Raw genomic sequence first — 17,442 nt, 5'->3', positions numbered from 1 at the left:
ATGTGCGTGTAGGTGAGTGCTGCATTTTTCTCTGGGGATAATTGTTTGAGGTAGGGATATTTGAGTTGTTGATTTTTTTTTTAAAGAAATGTTCCTAATTTTCACAAAACCGGCGTCAAACACTGAATAGGAGAGTTTTTATTTAATATGAATGTTTTTTTTTCTGTACGATCCTTACGCTCCTAGAGCCATATTCGAAACCATTTAATTATTCCAGACCTATCACCTCTGAGTCACTCTGAGTCGCAAGGTTTGACCCTTAGGTGTGCGTGTTTGTGTGCGCGCGCAAGCGTGTGGGACGCATTGCCGGGGGAGGCAGGGGGAGGCGGGACGTGCAGAAGTTGTCCATGTCGGCAGAGCGCACCAACCTCTCCGCGTTCGGGAGCGCAAAGGAAAAAGATGCTCTAATCTTGAGGCTTCACAGACATCTGCAGCAGATTATTACGAGAAGTCATTGTTCAGCATCGCTATTTATATCCAAAAAACTCGCGAAGCGCCGATGTCTCCATGAATCTCTTCGGGAAACTAACAAACATCCTCCTGCTGGTGATCCTCGCAGCGCAAGGTAGGACACGGCGCTCCGTGCATCGCTGAAAGTGCCTCTTACTCAGTACTTTTAAACCATCACTTTCTGTGTTTTCCTTACTTGTCATGTCAGTTTTAAGTATTTTTGGCTGCCAAACTGACCTCGAGTTGACTCCTTTGTGCGCTTCTCAGTGACAAGAAACTGCATCTCTTTTCAGTCCAGATAGGAAGATCCATTAAAGCCAGTCAGGATAAAGGCAGAGCAACCCAAACTTTACCTCAGTTTATCAACCCAGTTAATTTGTATTTGGACACGCATGCACGCTGATGTTGTCAAATCGCTGAAATGGCGAAACAGTGAACAGCCATATTCTTCTCAAATTCCTCTGGGGCACCAGTAGCGCACATCTTACAAAACAAGACCGTTTTGCTTTGTTCTTTTTTGCGTTTAACGTACTTGTTTCACACTACTTCACGACACAGGGCACAACATTTGTCCATGGGAAATTGTTCCCAGCCAATAACAAATCCCACGTGCCTGTGAAATATAATACCCCGTGCTTTTCGAACTTGTGGAGTCACTGTTATGCTGCAGAGAGTGAGAACAGTGGGATGTAAGCACACTGTATAATTGTTAGATTTTAGTCTACACATCGGGTTTGGTTACTTTTTATATAAGGTTGATGACTTAGAGCTTAACATGTCAGCATGTAGCTCACATTGACCATCAGTGCCAAAAGTGACGCAACATAGGGGTGACAAACTGCTCGGTAAGTGTCCATACAGATTTCATCCCTGGTTTCACAAGGTGTGAAGGGCTTGGGGACTTCTGCAGAGTTCAGAGGTCAAGATTCAGACTAGCACCACAACACTTCACAGGCAAGCAGATGGTTGCCTGGGGTAATTACTATAAGTAACCTTGGTACTTAAAAAATGGACTAGAATTGACCAACAAAACTACAATTTTCCTTATGCTTTAATAATAATCAAACTACTAGTTTGTCTGCACTTTGCTTTTCTCTATGTGCAACCCATTTCTTTATTTTCTTGTATTTAAAATCACCTGTGCACACATTTTCTTTTTGCTTCTGCCTTTGGGTTGTGTAAGGCTGTCAGTCTTTTGTGTGCTTTAGAATAGTGGGGTCTTTGAGTAGCTCCTTGGGGAACCAGAGAAAAAACAAAGAGTAGATAAATGCTCTAAAGAGGAAGCTTTGTGTCGTATTCCCATGTAACTTGATGGTTATTTTAATCTTAAGTTTTCTCCCATTCACTTCCACAAATATAGACACGCTTCTTCAGAGAGTGTCTTCACCAATGGGAACACCTTTAATGGGGATGTGTGTGTGGGATAAAATAAATGATAAAAAAAGCTGCAGTGCCTTCATTTCATACTTAAATGGTAATTTTTTTTCACTTCACACAAAAATCACAATCATATATTTAGTGGTTTATATTTAGTTTCCAGACTGGAAAAACAAAGGCAGTGGGAAAGATCTTAAAACCAAAAGCTTCATTCTATCTGAAGGCCACCAGATGGCGATAGCTGTGGTGCTGCAGTTATTTCTGTCTTTATCCGACTGCATCCATTCTGTTAAAGTTTGAAGCCGCTATTTTCCTGCTGAGTTTATGGGCTCGGCCACACACTTTCGGTTATACATTTATACACAACAGTGGCAGCACAGATAAAAAATTTTACAGTTTGAATAATGTTTATGTGCTGTGCCGCCATCTTGGTTAAGTTGGGTTTGGTGGGGATCTTTCGACTTTTCGATTTGGAAATCCATTCCAGTAAAACATTCCAGCTGGGAACTCAGAAATTCCCACTTGGTTTGGAATGACTATTAAAATGAGACTTCAGAAACCAGTGGCTAGTGTTAAAGGATCTATAATATTTATGACTATCAGTAGTTTTGTTGGAATTAAAGTTTTAATGGCTAATTTAATTAGATTTTATATTGACTAACAAACTAAACTGAGAAGCAACTTTTTGAGTGAATGTTTTTAAATACTGAAATATAAAATTATAAATACATTTTGTTTTAGCCTTAACTAAAGCTAGCTGGGACTATTTCGCCAGATAGCTTTTTCAGTTAGGCAACATTTGGCTGGTTGGTTAGAGGACAGAAATTCAAATTCAGATCTTAGGTAGTTAATGATATGTAGATAATAGGTTTTTATTTTTTCTACTGGTCACCTCCAGCCTTAATAGAAGTCATTTCTCGTGATAAACACCCAAATATTCCTTGAGGTATTCCAGATATCCCAATTGTTTTCCTGGGAATGGGCTGCTGAACATGCATCCTTCCTACAGACACTAGGAGGAGGAGTAATTAAATTGTTGTTTTTTTCATTTCAAAGTCCTGAGTGTGGTGGGGAGTTTGCTCCACATGTGGCACCTGGAGTCCTCCCTGGGGATCTGCACTAAGTGCCTTTGTACTGTCATGCTCTAGTCATCCTGTGTAGCAACCTAACACAGACTCACAGTTAAGGAGAAGGGATGTGTTTCTGTAAGACACATAAAGTCCCTCAATTGTCTCTTTTTATGCCTCCCTCTGTCCTGTCATTCCCTTCAGCTGGAGAGATTTGCTACAGCCAGCAGCCTTGCTGCTTTGCCCTTGAACTGAATGAATTTCAAAACAGTGCCTTAAAAGGATGACAGTGTCAGTGCTCTCATATTAGAGCACATTTTGCTCTAGTGAGAGGAAATCCACTTTATATTGTTACTAGTTGTGAGGCGGTTACCTTGAAAACCAGGAGGGTTTTGGCCTCACCTTTTCTATCCCCCTAATTTGTCCTCCAGCTCCCCTCTCCTCCACAATCCTTCACTGGCTCTGTGGTCTTTTCTACGGGTATGAACAGGAGCTGTGCATGCAGATAAGTGCCTAAAAACACACACAGATTGTACAAACACTCCCAGTGGGGGTCCGATTAGTGAGCTACAGAAGGTATTGTTTCCTGCCATCCAGGATCGGCCCTCATAACAGAGGAAAAGCTGATCCTGCCGTTCATGGGATTGGGGTATTTTAGTCAGAAATAGAATCATGTTGAAGTCGCTTGGAGGTAAGGAATGAGAAATCTGTACGGCATGGGGATTTAGTTGGAGTTATGACATTCAAAATAAAGCCACTGCCTGTGGAATATCGATTGTGGTGCACATCAGCATATTTTAGAGCAGGATGGGCTGCTATACCTTAGAGACTGAGTGATAAGGGTGAGTGAAACCGCGTGATGCATTTCCCTTCAGCATCTCTCCTGCACCATCTCCACAAATTGCTGAGAGAGATGTCCAGCCACGCTCACATTATACTGACCCACTCCGCATTATGTTTCAGCCTTGACCCTTCATCTCACTGTACTGTGCTTTTTAATGGGTTGACAGCATAGAGGATCTGCGTTCAAACCAGTTCTGCCCAAGGGAGCCAGAAAACTAGTTATTCAAAAGTGTAGCGTGGCAACAATCAGAGTTTTTTCCCCCTATCTGAGCATTAGAAATGGTTTATATTAAGCCACCCTACTCTGTAGCACTTATCTAAGTCTGCTTATATGAAGTTGTCTGCTTTGCATCGCAGCATCATCAAGCGTATTTGCTCCTCTCGCAGACTTAAATGCTCATCTGAGATTCCCTTGGAAATACAGAGCTGCTCTCCGGTTTCCCTCCATGAAGCAATATAGTTGCATTAAAATCTGACAGGCAATCAGTGTGCATGTGTGTGTAAGTATGTGGCTTAAGGGCTGTGTGGTGGCTTGAGGATCCTCTTAACACGATTGTCATGTGATTATTGCCACCAAACTCTGTTAGACACCCTTATTACGCCCCCCTATGGACACACACACACACACACACACCCCCCCTCACACACACACACACACACACACACACACACACACACACACACACACACCCTCCTAACCTGCTGTCTGATTCCTCTGGGACATCCTGGTCTTCTGAGCTGGCAATGAATTGAGTCACACTTCATGATGGAAAGATAGAAGGTGAGAATAAAAGTGCTGGGGAGGTTGTCCGAGATGCCCCAGATGGAAGATGAGCACATTTTGTGCCCCAGTCCTTCTTCTAACCACGTACCATTTTCTACTGAGTGGCCTCTGTTTCTCTTATTATATTGTATTTCTTTTTGTGTTTTTCCACAATCTCAGTGAACATAAGATTACAAGCGCTGAAGAACAGAAGCAGGATTAACAGCTTTAAAGAATGTCATCTGTAATACCTTTTGATCCATCTTTAATTTTAAGGTCCAAATATTAATGTATTTTCCATCCCAAGTCTGTTTCTTAGACTGATGACGCTTTTATTTTTCTCCAGCCATATACTTGAATCTATCCTTCTTCCTTCCTTCATCTGTTCTCAAAATTTCCCTTAGACCTTTGTGAAATGAGGCCGGCATCATCGACACTGATTCCCAGGTTATGTTTTACCTTTTTTCTGATTGATGGATCCTGGGAATTTACCTGGTCTGTATGAGAAAATCCCAAATATTTGGAGCTGATGCAGCTACTGAGGAAAGAGGATGGTTTGCCTTTTTGTTGGTCTTTTGAGCGGCAGCACAGCGATATGTACAGCATGACTCTCAATATTATGATGCAGTAGTTGCACACTGAGATGCTCCTGCAGCCTCTGTTCTCCATAATCTCTAAAGAATAATTATATCCATGAAGCCATTAGAGCCACTTGTATCAGTTACCTTATTGCTTTCTTCCCACTCAGTGCTTAAAGCAATCGTGGAGAGTTTTCCCCAAATGGATCGGAATACTACCCTCTTTTAAACCCAAAATGGAAACCACTATCTGTCAACTGGGGGAATTTCTTGTAACTGTGTTTCTAACATACCCCAGTGCAAATGATTAAATCTGCAAAACACATTTTCCCAATACCCATTTAACCTATATTTATGAAGAGACAGAAGGGAGTAATGAACAGCAGTCATACACAGGAAGTGTTCATGGCCCTTGTAACCATTCAGCATACGAGGTGCCTGTTCAATCAGGTGATTTACAGTGGTACAAACTGTGCACAAAGTATGAAAAGCTACTGCAGCTTTCAGTGCTTTTGTGGATTTAGCCAAATGACATAAGTATATGTTACCTGAGGCTATAAAGCTAGCATAAAAGATAGAATTCAACACCCCAAATATAAATTGATATCTGTTACACTTGATGTAAAATGGTACTAGTACCCTAGATGTAACCAGTCCAACATAGTGCATCACTACAAATTATTCAAAACTCAACAAAACATCATGTATATATCCAATAACTGACTTTAAAGCTACACATTTAATTTGGACATGACAGGTAAGCTTTAAATTCACGCTGAATCTCACTCTTGCTGAGCAGCGCTTACCATTGAAAACATTCTTCATCTTCCTCCCCTTTCCTCTCTTTCTTCTCCATCTCTCAGTGTTAATGTTTTTTCCCTCTTCCTGGGAAACACAGCAAGTGCACATGTAGCTCACAGACGCGGTTTGTGTGTTTGGTTATATTTGTTGAATTGTTTGAAATGATGGCGGCTCCTCATCTGTAGCTAGCTAGATGCTTAAATAGCGGGATTTAATTTCCAATGATGACATTATTTTCCTACTATGAGAATTGGAATTACATATTTTAGCAAAGACTTTTAGCAGTTTAGCAAAGTCCCACCCCCTTCCCCCCAATTTCTGTACTCCTCACTTTGAAATGAGGACACAACTTTAACTCAAACTTTAGCTAATCCACTGCAAAAACTTCTGCCATGGATTTGGGACGCAGCGTTTGTCAAAGTCTTTTTCTGCGTACTGATTCAGTCAATACTGCTGACATGCATGATAGACAGGCCTGCTTCAGCATCTCTGGAAGAAAGATAAGTAGCACTGACTACCTGCAGCTGTGACTGCAGTGCTGTGAGAACCATCACAGCCACCCACTCCAGGCAGACTAAGTCCCCAGACTGCATTTCTGAATTTAAGAGTGTCACAGCAACAGCACACATTCATTTCTAGCATTCATTTCACCTCTGCTAAAACAAGGCACAGTTTTAAATATGTGGATACATTTTAATTAAATACTTGGCAGACCTAAGCATTTAGGCTCATAGTGTCAGTCGTATTAAAAGACATGGCTTGAGCTTTTTTTATTTACGTTTTCCATAGAATGGCTAAATACTGTATTTTATCTCCTTTAAAAGGGGGTCCCATCTAGTTTTCCTTCCTTCCCATACGCCAGCTAAATCCTTGGGTGTTTATCTTGTCACATCAATCATTATTTCTTTGGATAAAATCACATTTCACTGAGTCTAAATGCCAAAACAGTGCCAAACCTTTTACTTTTCTGAGTGATTCGCCGTTGGGTTCATTATTTTGTGTCCCAGGTGTTGTTCCCGCCCACTCTGACACAATGCACAAAATAAAATGAGCGATTACGCCTGAAGCTCATTTTCCTGTTAACAGTTAATCACTTCTTGGATTATCTTAGCATTTCGTTTTTTTCGTCCGTTTTTTTTAAACAACACCACCAAAAAACCCAAACAAAAAACCTAAACCTAAGCTTACTTAAAATATCTTATACAGAGAGAATGCAGCCTCAAACCTCCCACATCTTTTTTGATGAAAGCAGGGAGACAAGTGGCAATTAAATTTCACGCATCAGTGAAGAAGAAAATCTTTTACTTTTCAGAATGGGTCAAGTCAAAGGTGGATGAACATAAATAGTAACACACATAGTTATGTGTATGTACTGTAGCGCCCATATATGAAGCTACACTTAGATTAAACACCTTATGCTTCATGGGACAGTCAGGACGTGCTGTAATCATTGTGGCTTCTCTTATGCGTCATTCAGAATGTCAAAGTCAGGCCGTCAAAAACCCTGGAGAGCAAAGGCACACTATCTAGCTCTTCTCTCCTTGTACTTGCTGTCACTTTTCCTATCTCTTCTTGCCACTGTCTCTCTCTTTGTATCTGTTTTCTATGCACTCTGACAGTGGTGTATTTTTGGAGGGTAATTAGTTCCTTCAGAGTGTCCACAACTGGCTTCCAGGCTCATCCTGTTAAGCACATGCCTGATCAAAGAGCCTCCCACAGGCCATGGGTCTTCCAGTAGCTTTTGGCTCCTGTAGCCACAAGAGACAAAGACAGACTCAGTGTTTGGCTTTCTAATTCTAAATCAATGTGGCTTTTTAAGGGTGAAATGCATGACAGCTTGACTTGGCTTCATGTGCAGCAATACAAAGGCTTGTCACTTTGATACAGCACAAAGTGAGGGGAAGGAATGAGCACATGTCCGGTGAAATGAAACATGAATGTCAAGCTGATTTCTTTTGGCACAGTGATTATGGTAACTTCATTCTAAACCTTGAGGTAAGGTGAACCGATAAAGGAAAAGGACTTGGTTTATTTTCAGTTCTAGCTACAACCATTAGGGTTGGTTTGTTTGAGGGTATTCTTGGTTCCAGTGGTTTCTGTCTGTAACTTGGCTTTTTAAAATATACATATCTGAATGATTGTACCAATAGCTTGTTTCTATGACTGAAAAAAACAAAAAGATAGCCAGGCTGACCCAAATCAAAATGAGTTCAGCATCTCAAAATTTTGTCTTACTGACTTTAACTTCAAAGTAAGTCGGAATTTTGAATTACTAACTTGAAATTTAGTAAAGATACTTAACTAAAAATTTCTTTACCCATGGGAACATTTTTTCAGTGGTGGAGTGGTACATGCCAAACCTTTGTTTGAACCGTCTGAAACAATAGAAGCGTATCTGAAATGTGAGTGTATGTATAAATAATACAAAGTCCATAGGTGATTGAATGAATGAGACCTGTAGTAAGAAAACAATCTGAGTGCTCAAATGAGTAGAAAGGTAAATTATAAGTACCATTCCATTTCAGGTTTGAGATTGAAGATTCTTTATTTGTCACATGATTAGTTATACAAGTACAACATGCAGTGAAATGTATCCTGACATGCTCCTCGACTTAGCAAAACCAGAGGCAACATTATATACATTAAGTGAATATATACAGGAGGAAATTATATGCAGCAATTAAGTGAATTAGGTACATAAAATTAATTAAATTAAATAGACAATCTGGAAATTTTAAATTGAAAATCTGAAAAATGTACATTGTGCAAATGGGTGTTAAAGTGTCTAGAAGAGTCAGTCTGGGATGTGTTAGGAATAAGTCCTGTCTCTGTCACTTATGGATGCTGTGGGAGGGTGGGGTGCATGTTCTGGTTTAGGACCTGGATGGCTTGGGGATAGAAGCTCCTCTTGTTCTTGCTCGGATGGTGCAGAACCTTCTGCCTCTGCACCCACTCCACTGGAGCTCCGTTGATGATAATAGGCTTGTAGTATCTGTGCTGACTCCTTCTGAATTCTACCACCAGCTCCTTAGTCTTGCCGATGTTCAGCTGGAGGTGGTTATCTTGGCACCACGATGCCAGATCATCATTTACCATCCTCACTTACCAGACCAGTGGTTCTCAGTGTTTTTAGATTACCTTTTAATATTAGCTTAGCTCACTTGGCACCTCCTCATACCCCTTCCCCCAAAGAGTACTACAGAACAGGTATCGATAATGAAAACAACTGAGTCAGACTGCAGTGTCAATGAGGCCACACAGAGCCGTTAGTCTGACCGTAATGGTGTTTTGCTTAACCAGAAAGATAAGAAGCAGCTATAATCCATGTATAAGATAATAAAACTTTACAAAACTGTTGTGTTGAAAATAAAAAACGTCACAGCCGTTACTTTTGGAAGCAACCTCACATCCCCCAAAATTTAATCCTTATGCTGACTCTCAGGGAAAAGCAGTAAAAGCTGTGCATAATCAACTGACATGTTAGTGCAAAGGTTATAATTAACTTCCTCTAAACTAAGGCTTCTTAACATCTTCAGTGCCAGAACAAATAAAGGGAATTAGAGGAGTGAATGTGCCATTGGAGGAAGGGGAAAAATATATTGGCTTCATTTTTTTTTGTCACAAGGAACAAAAGGTCCAATTAACTGGCTGATTATAATTGCCCTGGTTTTCCCTCAGCCAATTAGAGGCTTAAACAAGGTTCTGAGAGTGCAACGAATTAGGGAGCAGTGGGCAGTTTTTAAGGCAGGTACAGAGAGCAGAAATTACACAAGTGTCCCCAGAGAAAGTTCTTTTCATTAAGCTTTAAGACTTAGATCGCCTCTGCCACTGACCTCAGAAAACTTCAGTGGTTTTGAAGTCACTACATAATTTTCAGCTTCTTACCCACTTAACAGGGAAGCAAGATCTTAAGAACAAAAATCAACCACACTACTGTGGAATAAAATCAGCTGTAGCCATGTTAACAGGCTCTTTTAAGTCTGCTGTGATTCACCCAGAGTAGAAGAGCACCCAACAATCTTAACTCAGGGATACTTTCTCTCTCCTCTTGATTGCAGCCGAGATAACTGCTCCCCACCATCGGTTTTCTGTTGTCTTTTTCCATTTTACTGCCTTAGATTGTTTTGGTAACACCGGCTTTATGAGTAAAGGTAATCCTGATCCTGAGTTTGATGGAAGCAAAGAAGTCGATATCATTTTAGCGTGTAAGCTGAGCCTGCCAGGGAAATTTGTGTTTAGCATCTAAGGTTGGAAAAAAAAAGTAAAAGGCTTCAAAAGTGTTTACTGATTTAGATTTTAACCTTTTAGACTCACAAAGAAACTAACTTGGGATAAATTCTCTGAAAATGTATTTATTCCTGTAGATTTTGTAAGCAAATGAGCTCGTCTCCCAAAATGAAAAAATGGACTGACGCTAAACTGAAAAGTCTGAACCATATTCATCTAAGTGTACTCCCTGTTGTAATAAATGCAAGAACAGCTTTATGACTTCACTTTATGGGTTGTTATTATGAAATATTTGTTCTGCCACACAGTTTCTTCAAGAATGTGCTATATTAAAGTGATACCCTCACTGAAAGTCAATTTTTATTTAAGGTGATTGTGTTGGGTATTGTGTGGTGTGAGTACATACGAGCCATATGAAAATAATAATAATTAACTAAGCACCCTGGGAAATAGAGGAGCGCTTGCTTCAGAGCAAACCACTGGTTTATTCTGCTTCTGCTCCATCTGAACTCAAATCATGCCAGTTCACTTTAGCTTAGTTTAGCCAGTTTAGTAGCCTTGTATCAGTTTATATCTAAAATACACATTTGCTTGATGGTGCATGTTTGTGGTCGCAGTTTCTGTTACAGCTTGGTAATAAGCTGGTAAAATTGATATCATGCCATTACTTTAAAATCTGTGTTATCGAGTAAAAGGGCAGAAACTACGGGTAATAATGTGGAAACAAGCATAAGCTTACGAGGTTAAACCAATTAGCAATAGTCTAGTAATATTTCGGGAACAATATGACAATGTGCTAAAGATTAAATGATAAAATATGTGTATTCAAATTTTTTATGAGGTGACTACTTTTTGTATTCACCTGATAATAACAGTGTACACTGATTGATGCTTTAATATATTAGGATACTGCTATCATAATTTTGGAACAGCAATTTGTGTCAGATTTTCTGCCAGAGGTTTCTTCCTCTTAAAAGGGAGTTTCTCCTTCCCACCGTTGCACCTCACTTTTGAGGAGGTCATATGATTGTTGGGGTTTTTTCTGTTTTCTCTGTATTATTGATTTCAGGGTCTTTATCTTACAATATAAAGCGCCTTGAGGCAACTGTTGTTGTAACTTGGTGCTATGTAAATAAAATGGATTTGAATTGAACTGATTTGAGTTACCTGTTTTTTGAGACACGTCTGCGGTCAAGGGAAACCTGGTCCAGCATACCTAACAGACTGCCTGCTGCACTTCACTTAACTTCCAAAAATACATTTATTTGTCAAGTGTTGGTGCTCATTCTCCATGACTTAATTGCTTATGATAGAAGGAAGCCAAATAATTCAAAGAATAGGGAGCAGCAGTAAGTCTGATAAAGGTCAAGCACTGAAACTCCAGAAATAAACTTGATTTTGCAAAACAGACTGCTTGGAGTTTTGGATAGGTTTAAAATGTGACACGAATAACACACCGATGACCAAAAACATGGAAAAAAAGCATCAAAATAAGAAACCAAAGCAGTTTTCTGTGTTTTTTTTTTTTTAGAGAGGAAACAGATTCAGACAGAAAGCGTCCCATTAAAGGTCTATGTTTTATTTAGTTGTTTTCAAGGAAACAAACCTTTTCGGTGAATATGGCTGTTTGCATGTATATGGGTCCTACTTGAATACATTCAGACCCATCTCTAAAATGCAGTTCACTAAGTGCAGGTTTAATGGTTTCTTAGTAGACTGAAAAATGTGTCCTGCATTTCATGACTGGGAAGCTGTGATGCGTGAGGTTGGCCTCAGAGGTTAAAGCATTTATTATTTAAGGGTTTTCAGCCTGAACAAAATTAAACAGTTCAAAATTTAAGGGTATAGAAGGCCAACCACAGGCATCCTGTGTTTAGTTAACCAAGATTAAAAAAAAAGGTAGCAGGGGATAAAGAAACATGACAAAGAGCAGGTGAAAAAAAGTCTGGAATGGAAGCATTTCTGTAGTTATGAATAGATGTGAGGAAGCTCATTGAAGCCACTAGAAGAGTGTTTCTGAGGGCTTGCTGATAGCGTGAGTGCCTGCTGTCCCGTGCGAGGCAACATTTTCTGCTTGGACAGTCGTGGGCCTGCATGTGCCATCCCAAGCACCAGCGTTACAAGTGGCAGCTTTCCACAGTATGACCTTCAGTCCAGACTTAGACACACTTGTCTAAGTCACTTGTCTGCAGACACTTTGGCCAAAGACACATCATTCTGTTTTGCTTAAAGCCTCTTGTGCTTTCAGATTTTCTACAAGCTTTTAGGCTTTAATGAGACTATGTAAACATACAACTGAACTAACACACTTTGATCATTTGTAGCCCTCTCTCCTGTCATTGAATAAACAGCTTAAAAATGACTGAAAGTCAAACTGAAAGCCCCAGTGCTGTGAAGACTGGTGCATAGATTTACCTTTTTTGCTCATCACTGTCAGAAGTACAATGAAGGTGAATGGAAGTTGATTTGTGATGCTTAACTTTAGCAAACTGCTGCAAACATATTTCCTTACATGTATCCGCATGGCTAGATACCTCCAGGAGTGAGTCCTTTAATAAAGCTGTAGGTGGATGTGTTGTTTGGTCTGTCTGCAGTAACTGTATAATGAAAGTGAGGAAATGTTGAAGCTATTCTGAGTAATATGGATTTATTGTGAAAGCTCACATGTATTGTTTGCATTTTCTCTCCTTCACACTTTATTTCTTTCTTACTTTATTACTCGCCGGTGATTTAAACCCTTGATATTACCACCTTCAGGACACAGGTGTTTTTTATGTTTCTATAGTGTTTGCTTTAGAAGACATTAATGTTAATCCTTCTGAGTGACTGAGCTTTTAGATACATTGAAGTCAAGTTCATTTTGCTAGCAATGCTGGACAATGCCTACATATCAGCTCACTAAATGTGAAGCGACAGTTTCCCCCCTTATTTCCCTGGTAATAACTTAATCATCTTTTCATTTCATTATTAACATCTCCATCCTATTTTTCTAGGCTGTTTTTCATCTAAGGCAGAGGACAGATTATTTCGAAGGTTATTCCGAAGGTACAACCAGTTCATCCGACCAGTAGAGAATGTGTCGGATCCGGTTACTGTCGAGTTTGAGGTGTCCATATCTCAGCTTGTCAAAGTGGTAAGAGGGTAAAATCATATAACAAATAGGTGTTTGATTAAAATAAATAAATAATAAGGCTCGTCAAATTTCCCCATTTATCTTTTCAGGATGAGGTGAATCAAATAATGGAAACCAACCTGTGGCTGAGACATGTGAGTGACAGTCACGAGCTTTGTTTTTATCTGTTCTTTTGTTACTTGTGGATTTTGTTAAGATCTTATTGTTTTAATCCCTGCTCGTCTTTCAGGTGTGGAATGATTACAAATTGAGATGGACCCCCTCTGAGTTTGATGGGATTGAGTTCATACGAGTTCCATCCAATAAAATTTGGAGGCCAGACATAGTTTTGTACAACAAGTAAGTGTTAGAGCATAGATGCTAAGAGGTTGTTACACTGAGGATTTTATTTTGTTTTCCATCTATCATTATCTGAGAAATCTAGATGTCTATATTGGGCTATTTTATGTTATTTTCTCTTTTGCTTCTGAAGATACATTTTCACATCAAAAGCAACCACACACAGTAGATATGCGCACCCTGTGTACTTCTCTAACACAATTTGCGTTCACTTGCTAGCAGTACCCTCTTGTCATTGCCTAGCGGTGTTAAAACTGTAATCAACTACTAATTTCAAACATATCTGTTAATTATATGTATTTTGGCCTTTTTCTCTCACAGTGCTGTAGGTGATTTCCTTGTGGAAGACAAGACCAAGGCTCTGCTAAAATTTGATGGAACGATCACCTGGGTCCCTCCAGCTATTTTTAAATCCTCCTGCCCCATGGACATCACCTACTTCCCTTTTGACTACCAGAATTGCTCCATGAAGTTTGGTTCCTGGACCTACGACAAGGCCAAGATTGATCTAGTGCTCATTGGCTCAAAGGTGAGAAGGAGCAACTGGGGTGAAAGGAAATAGATCCCTGCAGTTACGTCATTAAGAAATCTCTGTCAGTTTTATTTAATTATTTGTTTTTAGCATTTTTATGCATCATTATTGAGAAGAATTATTTAGCACTGCACAGTAGTAAGTGCTTATATCTTCCAACTTGCTTAGATTGCTTCATTTTTTATGTTTGCCTTCCTCCTCTTTATTCAGTCCATTAGGTAAGTATCCTTAATGCACTTTCATTCTAAGAGATGACAGTTGCACAACAAAGCAACACTAACTTGCAATGTTACACTATATTGCCAAAAGTATTCATCCAAATCATTGAATTCAGGTGTTCCGATCACTTCCATGGCCACAGGTATATAAAATCAAGCACCCAGGCATGCAGACTGCTTCTACAAACGTTTGTGAAAGAATGGGTCACTCTCAGGAGCTCAGTGAATTCCAGTGTTGTGCTATGATAGGATGCCACCTTTGCAACAAGTCCAGTTGTGAAATATCCTCGCTACTAAATATTCCACAATCAGCTGTTATATTATAACACAATGGAAGTGACTGGAAACGACAGACATTCAGCTATGAGGTGGTAGGCCACGTGAAATCACAGCGGGGGATCAGCAAATGCTGAGGTGCATAATGCACTGGGGTTGCCAGCTTTCTGTAGCGTCAGTAGCTACAGACCTTCAAACTTCATGTTGCCTTCAGTTTAGTTCAAGAACAGTAAGTAGAGAGCATCATAGAATGAATTTGGCCACGCCGGTGCATCAAAGCCTTACTTCATCAAGCGCAATGCAAAGCAATGTATGCAGTGGTGTGAAGCGCGCCACCACTGAACTCTAGAGCAGTGGAGGTGTGTTTTCTGGATCGATCATCTGGCTATCCGATGGATGAGTCTGGGTTTGGCGATTTCCAGGAGAATGTTACTCATCTCACTACATTGTACCAAGAGTCTTGACTTCAACCTGACAAAATACCTCTGGGATGAATTAGAGCAGAAACTGTGAGCCAGGCCTTCTTGTCCAACATTGGTGTCTTTGTAAGAATGGTCAAAAAATTTCCATAAACATGATTTCCTTGTGGAAAGCCTTCTCTGAAGAGTTGAAGCTGTTACAGCTGCAAAGGGTCACCTGACATCATGTTAAACCCTATGCATTAAGAAAGGAATATTACTCAATTTCATACGCATGAGCGAATGCTTTTGGCAGTACATTGCAGCTTAGACTTTGGATAGTCTGAAATAGAAAGTTAACTTTTTTTTTGTTGAGAAGCAGTTGGAAATTTTAAACATGTGTTTGTTGTCTTTCTTTCAGATAAAGTTTACTATGTGTTTTTACCTGAAATTCAGAATGTGATGGATTGGGGTGGCCATTGTCAAAGGGAAGACTGATGATGAACTTATTACAATGTTAAAATTGACAAATGTATTTAAATAGATTATTTTAATAACGAAGACAGATTCAGTTCTCTTTAAATGAACTTGTTTTAAACTTTGAGATATAATATTTTTTTCTAAAAACAGCTTTCACATTTACACTTCACCAGGTGAACCTAAAAGATTTCTGGGAAAGTGGAGAGTGGGAGATTATTGACGCTCCAGGATACAAGCATGACATCAAGTATAACTGCTGCGAAGAGATCTACCCTGACATCACCTACTCCTTCTACATCCGCCGCCTGCCTCTCTTCTACACCATCAATCTCATCATCCCTTGCCTCCTCATCTCCTTCCTAACAGTGTTGGTCTTCTACCTCCCGTCTGATTGCGGGGAGAAAGTTACCCTGTGTATCTCTGTCCTTCTCTCCCTCACTGTGTTCCTGCTGGTCATCACTGAAACCATCCCTTCAACATCTCTTGTCATCCCCCTGATTGGCGAGTATCTCCTCTTCACCATGATTTTTGTCACACTCAGCATTGTCATCACTGTCTTTGTGCTGAATGTTCACTACCGCACACCTATGACTCACACAATGCCCGAGTGGGTGAGGGCTGTGTTCCTTGGCGTGCTGCCCAGAGTAATGCTGATGAGGCGTCCTATTGACCAGGGCTGCTCCTCACCTGCCAGAATTACAGGAGGGACAGGAGGAGGAAGCAGCAGTGGAAGCAAGAAAAGAAAAAACAGTATAGGAGCAACAAGTAGCTCAGGAAGTGTAAGTGTTGGAGGCATAACTGGGGGTGTAGCCTGTCCACCGCTGGAAAGCGGTGCAGGAGGAGGAGGGGGTACGTCCTCAGCTGGCGGCTCAATGAACTGTGTGGAGTATGGTGAGATGAACCGTGACATGAAACGGGACATGAACAGAAGGTTCCCCTACAGAGGCAAAGAGGTACCGACTCCTGTCCCACCGCCAGTGGTGCCACCACCACCACCTCCTCCCCAGCCACCTCAGACTCAGGGGCCCCAGGAGTCAGAGCTGCCCAAGCTGCCGAGGCCCATCAATGCTTCATCGCCGGTAAATGCTGTCGTCGCCTTTTCTGTGGTGTCTCCCGAAATCAAGCAGGCCATTGAGAGCGTAAAGTACATCGCAGAGAACATGAGGACTCGTAACAAAGCCAAAGAGGTATGCAATGTGGAAAACACAGTTTTATTTATTTCAATATGCTTTTCAAATTGATATAAGCTATACTATATAGACAAAGTATTGGCCCACTTCTCTTTGAGTGTAGTGCTGTAATAGGATACCAACATTCAACAAGTCAGTTTGGGAAATTTATTTCCTCCTAGATGTTCTTCAGTCAACTGTGAGGCAGTCTTGCAAAGTACAAGCATTTAAGAACCACACTCAGCCATGACGATAAGACCAACTTAAGATACAGAGCACTATTGCCAAGTGCTGAAGCACCATCCATTTACAATGTATAAATGGATGGACGGTACTTAAATATCGCCTTTCTACTCAATTTGAGCACTCAAAGTGCATCCGCCAAATTGCACACATTAATACAGTGCTTTTATTTATAGTTAAGCATTTTTTGTCCAGCACATATCGATGGATGCAACAGGGGAAGCTCAGTTCAGTTGGTCCATGTGTTAATATATGAACACGTGGACAAAATACTGAGCTGGGGGGGTGGGGATCCACCAACCTCCTAGTTGGTAGGCAATCTCCTCCAGCACCCAAAAAATGTGTTTATAATGCATAAAAGTCACCAAGACTCTGCTGATTCAATGTTGACTGATGTTAACATCAGCACAAAAACTGTGCGGAGATCTTCTCATTGTAGGTTTCGAAGGCTGAGTGGCTGCTGTAGGTGTGCTTTGTTGATGGTCCATTACTTTGTCTGTATAGTGTATAGCAGGGGTAGGCAACCTTTCTGATGATGAGTGCCATCT

The 17,442-nt window shown here is 40.4% G+C and overlaps 1 protein-coding gene across 1 annotated transcript in view; it reads left to right on the top strand.

Moving 5' to 3' along the window:
- The first annotated feature begins 310 nt into the window (after positions 1-310).
- The window catches only part of LOC102310795 (neuronal acetylcholine receptor subunit alpha-3), a 29,922-nt gene continuing 12,790 nt past the window's right edge, over positions 311-17,442 (top strand). The window contains exons 1-6 of the mRNA XM_005913406.3: positions 311-565; positions 13,100-13,239; positions 13,329-13,373; positions 13,469-13,578; positions 13,900-14,107; positions 15,656-16,669. Coding sequence (XP_005913468.1) covers positions 508-565; positions 13,100-13,239; positions 13,329-13,373; positions 13,469-13,578; positions 13,900-14,107; positions 15,656-16,669 — 1,575 coding nt within the window. The 5' untranslated portion in view covers positions 311-507. The remainder of the gene's footprint in view (positions 566-13,099; positions 13,240-13,328; positions 13,374-13,468; positions 13,579-13,899; positions 14,108-15,655; positions 16,670-17,442) is intronic.

The sequence above is a fragment of the Haplochromis burtoni genome, unplaced genomic scaffold, assembly GCF_018398535.1.
Source record: "Haplochromis burtoni strain Fernald_Lab_line unplaced genomic scaffold, NCSU_Asbu1 Contig_4, whole genome shotgun sequence".
Classification (NCBI taxonomy): Eukaryota; Metazoa; Chordata; class Actinopteri; order Cichliformes; family Cichlidae; genus Haplochromis; species Haplochromis burtoni.
Note: the sequence above shows the minus strand (reverse complement) of the source record. Positions and strands in the feature narration are given on the sequence as shown.